The sequence below is a fragment of the Marmota flaviventris genome, chromosome 18 (assembly GCF_047511675.1).
Source record: "Marmota flaviventris isolate mMarFla1 chromosome 18, mMarFla1.hap1, whole genome shotgun sequence".
Lineage (NCBI taxonomy): Eukaryota > Metazoa > Chordata > Mammalia > Rodentia > Sciuridae > Marmota > Marmota flaviventris.
In genome coordinates this window covers 62,755,376-62,761,375 of record NC_092515.1, presented here as the reverse complement: position 1 = coordinate 62,761,375, position 6,000 = coordinate 62,755,376, and the positions used below count along the sequence as shown (strand labels likewise).

At 51.2% G+C, this 6,000-nt stretch overlaps 1 protein-coding gene and 1 non-coding gene across 3 annotated transcripts; both read right to left on the bottom strand.

Moving 5' to 3' along the window:
• Window positions 1-450: 450 nt before the first annotated feature.
• Window positions 451-4,184, bottom strand: Rpl13 (ribosomal protein L13). 2 transcript variants are annotated; one of them, XM_027933077.3, is made up of 6 exons: window positions 4,118-4,184; window positions 3,806-3,922; window positions 3,542-3,683; window positions 3,174-3,347; window positions 2,620-2,676; window positions 451-652 (listed from the first exon to the last, which is right to left on the bottom strand). In XM_027933077.3, exons 2-6 carry the CDS (start codon window positions 3,907-3,909, stop codon window positions 494-496), a joined length of 636 nt encoding a protein of 211 aa, XP_027788878.1. In that variant the 5' UTR covers window positions 3,910-3,922; window positions 4,118-4,184; the 3' UTR covers window positions 451-493. The 2 variants fall into 2 exon arrangements, with proteins under 2 accessions (XP_027788878.1, XP_027788879.1); XM_027933078.3 differs by having other exon boundaries at window positions 3,806-3,915; window positions 4,118-4,172.
• LOC114090982 (small nucleolar RNA MBII-202) lies at window positions 3,404-3,485 on the bottom strand. The gene has a single exon (XR_003582443.1). It is a non-coding gene; the product is annotated as a small nucleolar RNA MBII-202 (small nucleolar RNA).
• Window positions 4,185-6,000: the final 1,816 nt, after the last annotated feature.

Genomic DNA, 6,000 nt, shown 5'->3' with positions numbered 1-6,000 from the left:
GCTGCATTCTCAGGCGCAGGGGTATACAGCCTCCAAAACACAGGCTGTGTCACTGCTGAGACATGTGGTCTATCACCCCTTACCTGCAGGCTGGAAGCATCCCATAAGGAATGTTGGGTGTATCCAGGCAAGAAACACAAGGGTTCAGTCAAGAAAGCTGTATCTGAGGTTGTTAGAGCTACAGTTAGGGACATAGGCAGATAAGGGCCCACCCTCAAGGTGGGCAGTGAACACCCTCACCCTGGTGGCAATCCAGCCATGGAGCAAGGACAGTTTCAGAACATTTTAGGGACAGCAAAAAGGATCCAGGCGCAATTCAAATCATCAAACTAAATCCTGAGATGAAATGCAAGCTCTGGGAGGCTGGGGAGAGCCCTGGCAGCACACCCAACAAACCTGGCCCAGCACAGTTGGCCACTGCACGTGGAGGCAGAGCACAGGAGCCCCAACTTTAGCTTCATGGAGAGCATTTATTACAAGACCCCACAGTGCTTTATTTTTTCTTTTCGACATCCTGTTCTGCAGCTTCCTTGGCCCTTTTTGCCCTGATGCCAAAGAGCCGGGCGTTGGCGCGAGCCATGCGGAGACTGGCAAAGGCTTTGAAGTTCTTCTCCTCTTCGGTGATGACTCTGGCTTTCTCCTTCTTGTACACCTGGGAGGGAGGACAGGATGAGGCTGATACCTTGGGCTGTGTGGCACTGCCCACAACCAAACCAGTAAGAAGTCCAAGGGAAGCCAGGCAAACCTGCCTTGGCACCACCAGGAACAAACAAGACTATCCTCTTTGGAGGTTAGGAAGTCTCCCCATAGCCAGGCATGGCAGTACACACCCAGAGCCCCAGCTTCTCAGAAGGCTGAGGTGAAAGGGTCAAGAGTTTGAGGCCAGTCTGGGCAACTCCGCACCCGCCTGAATCAACAAAAATAAAGCAGCAGGCAAATATTAAGAGAGAAAGTCTCTCCCCTTACTTTTTACCTTTTTTTTTTTTTTTTTGGCGGGTGGAGGTGGGGGACCAGGGATTGAACTCAGGGGCACTCGACTACTGTGAGGCCCTGGGCTTGATCCAACACCACATAAAAATAAAGGTATCGTTATCCAACTACAACTAAAAAAAATATTAGAAAAAAAAATGAGGAAGATGAACCAGGCGTGATGGTCCATGCCTGGAATCCCAGCAGCCTGGGAGGCTGAGACAGGAGGATCTCAAGTTCAAAACCAGTCTCAAAAACTTAGCGAGGCCTTAAGTAAATCACTGAGACCCTGTCTCTAAATAATATACAAAAAAAAGGCTGGAGATGTGGCTCAGTGTTAAGTGTCTGAGTTCAATCCCTGATGCAAAAAAAAAAAAAGGTGGCTATGGTGGTATGTGCCTGTAAACCCAGTGACGCAGGAAGAGATAGCCCTGGGCTCAATCCTCAAGGATGCAAACATAAAAAAATAAAAGAAATAAAAATCAAAGCTAGGAATAATGACCCATACATACAATCCAGCTATTCAGAAAGCCAAGGCAGGAAGACTATTAAGTTTGAGGCCAGCCTGGACAATTTAGGGAGACCCTGTCACTCATTCATAAATAAATAAAAATGAATTAATGGCCAGGAGCATACAACTCACAAAGTGAGTGCCTAGCATGTACAAGACCCTAAGTTTGGCAAATCAACCAAACTACATATAAGATTTCAAGAGGAAAAACATTGCTGGGCACAGTTGTGCACACCTGCCATCTCAGCAACTTGAGAGGCTGAGGCAGGAGGATCCCAAGTTCAAGGCCAGCCTCAGCAACTTAGCAGGATCCCATTTCAACATCCACCTCAGACTTAAGTCCCCAGAGAGACTATGAAAGGGGTGTTGTTAAGTACCCCCACCTCCAGGACACTTGCTGGGCAGGCCACAGGGACATAAGACCACCAGCATTCCCAAAAGGCTGCCTGCAGACTGGCTTCCAAACAGCAGTGAGCGGGGACCCTGTGGGAGACCCCCTCATGCTCATTACCTACCAAGAGCCCCATGTCACTGGGTGTCACAAGCAGGGTTCTTAGCTATTGTTTGTAAAGTTTATTCTGGTTAATTTGTCATGCAAAGGTTGAAGTCTGCTTTTTCCTACTTTTGATGTTTCCCTTAGAGTACTACTATTTGCAATTTTTTTTTTTTGGTACTAGGGATTAAACCCAGAGGTGCTTAACCACCGAACCACATCCTCAGACCTTTTTTTCATTTTTTGAGACAATCTCTCACTAGGTTGCTTACAGTCTTGCTAAACTGCTGAGGCTGGCATTACAGGAATGCACCATCACACCCGGCAAGTCTCCTGTAAATAATTCCTACAGATAATTTTTATTTTATTTAGAATAAATGTTTTAATCAGAATATATTTTTGAAACTTGCAGGCTTGCAGCGGGGAGATCAAGGGAGTGTCAATAAAACTTCTGAAAGGTGGGACAAGGCCATTCATTCCTCAAGTGGCCCTGACTTTCCCCGAGGGCTTAAGAACCTCCCTTCGCGCAACCTAAAAACCTGAGCTAAAAAGCCACCTATGGCCTTTCAACCAGGTATCTGTCCCACCCAAGGTTTCGCCTGCCAACCTCTAGAACAACACCTAAGCAAACCAAGTATCTACTTACGTTCCGGATGGGCATCACCGGTCCTGTCAGCTGGGTGGCCAGTTTGAGTTCTTCAGCCTGTGGAGTAAGACTGAAGTGAGTCCAGCTCCACTTTACCTAAGTGTCACAATATCCTGAGCCCTTATATGCCCAGTCATTAGAGATAAAACAGGCCCAGAACAATGCTCACCTGGTCCTGAGCACCCAGAATGGGAGCAGAGCAAACCCCTTCCCTAATGCAACCTACATGAAAGCCCACAAAGATGGACACTGCTGACTTTATCCTCTAAGCCTCCTCAGAACACCTCTGGACAAAATGCATCTGAGCAAGGCAAGCAGGCTTCAAGGCTACAGCACTGTCAGCTGCCGCCGCCAGCAGACAGAAGAGCTCGGCTCAAGACCACAGCAGGACACCTTGGCAGTTGGTTAGCCCAAGAGTCCTCACCATCAACCACACTGCCCACACATAATGGCAAGGTTCTGGAGACTATGATGGCCCCAGGCACAGAGATCATTCGACCTGAACCTTGCCTCTCAGCTCCCAACCTTCCTACTTCCCAGCACGCGGTACTCACAGAGCTGTCTCCCTTCTTGGGGGCGGAGGGCTTCCTGGGGAAGAGGATGAGCTTGGAGCGATACTCCTTCAGCCGCTGCACGTTGGCCTGTAGGGACTCGGTGGATTTGTTCCGCCTCCTGGGGTCCACCGAGATGCCAATAGTCCGGGCCACCTTCTTGTGGATGCCTGCCACCTGCACCAAAAGCAGGCACGGATGAAGGCCCACGGAGCCCTCCCCCACGGGGCCACAACAAACGCTCAGCCGTCAGATGGAAAAGGGTTCAAGTGTACTTTCATCAAGGCAGTACAGCGATTCCGGAGAATGTCATCACTTGGCTGGGACCCACGAGGGCCGGACCCGCGGCCCGCGCCGCTTCCCGCACTCACCCTCAACTCCTCCAGGCTGAAGCCCCTGCCAGCTCGGACTTTGGTGTGATACCGCACCGTGGGGCACCTCACTATGGGCCGGATGGGTCCCGACGCAGGGCGCGGCGCGATGCGGCGCGCTTTGGCTTGCCGGGCCTTGCGCCTGCGGGGAGAGAAGCCGGGCGGCGGTCACCTCCACTCCGCGACGCGGGGGCGGCGTGCCCCAGTTGGCGCCCCACCGCGGCACAGCGCCCGGCCCCGGGTACCCACGCGCCCGCCACGCACCTGCGGATCTTCCGGGCCGGCTGGTTGAACCACGTGGCCACGCGCCGCTGCCAGTCCTTGTGGAAGTGGGGCTTCAGGATCATGCCATTCCGGCTGGGCGCCATGGCGGCCTACGGCCTCGAGGGGAGAAGGACGACGTATGAGGGCCGGAGCCTGGCCGCGCGCCCTGGGCCCCCACCCCAGGTCCTCCCGCCTGGGTCCCAGGCCGACGCCGCCTGCGGCAACAAAGAAGCCTATCCATGGCCGCGCGGGCGGCTGCGATGGGCTGATGGCGGAGGATGGAATCTGATGGCAGCAGAGGGACGAACTCACCTCTTGCGCGGAATCGGAGGGCGGAAAGGAAGTGGCGCCGCAAAGCCCTCTGGGGTGGTAGTGTATCCGACCAATCAGAAGGGCCGGAACGCTTCGCCCAATCAGAGCCGGGAGGAAACGGACGTCACGGGCGCACCTCCGGGCTACCAGCGCGCCGCAGGCTCGGGACCCCCCAGCCGCGGTTGGTACCGGTACCGGTGCTCCGGCCCTCGCGCGCTAAGGGAAGGCTAGAGTGGTGGCGGTTTTGCTGCTGGGACGCGGCGCGTCAGCGGCACAGAGACAGGAAACCTTTAAGGACTTGCGGAGTGGGGCTGGGGGGCAGCTCAGGTAGGGCGCTTGCCTGGCCTGTGCATCCCCAGCACCAAAAACCACCAAACAACTTGAGAACTCGAGCCGTAAACCCTTAGACCTCCGTGGTCCAGCGCTTGTTCCCTTGTCCTTCGACACCCCATTGGAACATTTATGCCTCTTTCTTTAGGTAAAACTTGTAGTGGGGTTTTTGTACAAAGTGGGCATTCAGTACTTAAACGTGCATTTGCTCCTTTAACCGCATAAACACAAGTGAGCCACCATTGACCTTAGGCCCCAGGTTAGGGTAACTTCTCTAAGAATAGGCGTGGCGGGTTGCAAATATGGAGCCAATAGCACAATGCCTGAGACCCCAAGAGCTGAGGCAGGCGCATCACAAGATCGGAGCATCTTAGCAAGACTCTGTCTCAGAATAAAAAATGAAAAATGTGCTTAGCATGCGCAAGGCATTGAGTTCCATCAAGAACACTGATAAATAGGTCTCGGGAATGTAGCTCAGTGGCGGAGCGCCCTGAGTTCAATCCCTGGTACCATGGAGCAGCGAGGGATAAATACTTGTGTTAAAGCCAGTTAGGAGACAATTTCTGCTCCCCAGCATGTTGAAGTTTGAACATTAGAGAAGCTCGCCAAGGCAAGCATATAAAGCATGATTTATTTAAAAAGCGGTAAGGTAGACTTCTACTGCGGGGGAGAAGGGGGCCACAGCTGGTATCCCAAGAAGCAAGGTGTTCTGCCCTTTTTAGATGTCCTAGGCTTCCTTTGTTCTTCTGCCCTCTTCCCCTTATCTTTTCCCTCCTGTGCACCTGTCTAGGCCCAGGAATGCTAGGTGGGCTGAAGGGGGAAGGTGAGGATGGTGCAACCCAGGACACGTGAACCACCTTATAGCTCCCTGTAGGGAGGGGTAATTCCTGGGACAGATTACTTTAGCAACAGTTGGAGCATGGGCAGGTTCTTGATAAGGGTGGAGAAAGGGCTCTGAAGGAAATAACATTTCAATCCCTCAGGGGACTGTCTCCAGTTTCTCAGGACTCACTCAAAATTGACCTGACCTGATTTACCTATCTATACTGACTGCCTGTCTAATTCTGGCTTTACTTGTCCTATGCCCACTTCACCTCCATTCAGGACAAATCTGAAGTTATAACACTCCGATACTATTTGTAAACTTTTACATCCCAATAACCCTTTTTCTTTCTCACCCTCTCTCTATCCACCAAACTTTGACCTGGTAAAAATCAACATTTTAGAAATTTTATTACATAATATAAGGAATCTGTAGGCTTGTGTCCTACACTGAATAAAGAGGTTGCATGCAATATATATATATATATATATATATATATATACATATACATATATATATATATATATATATATATATATATATATATATATATTTTTTTTTTTTTTTTAGACAGGTCCTCAGTAAGTTAGTTAGGGTCTCCTCCCTAAGTTGCTGGGGCTAGCCTGGCACTTGTGATCCTCCTCCCTCAGCCTCCCCCCATCACTGGAATGACAGGTATGGCCACCACGCCCACTAACTCTGCATTTTGAAACATCCTTCAATCTTAGAA

Excerpts from the sequence above, each read along its gene's own strand:
- Rpl13 (XM_027933077.3), bottom strand. The coding sequence starts at position 3,909 with ATGGCGCCCAGCCGGAATGGCATGATCCTGAAGCCCCACTTCCACAAG. Across the intron at positions 3,348-3,541 it reads TCAGCCTGGAGGAGTTGAGG|GTGGCAGGCATCCACAAGAA; the intron begins GTGAGTGCGGGA and ends CTTTTGGTGCAG. Across the intron at positions 2,677-3,173 it reads CCAAGAAGGGAGACAGCTCT|GCTGAAGAACTCAAACTGGC; the intron begins GTGAGTACCGCG and ends CTTACTCCACAG.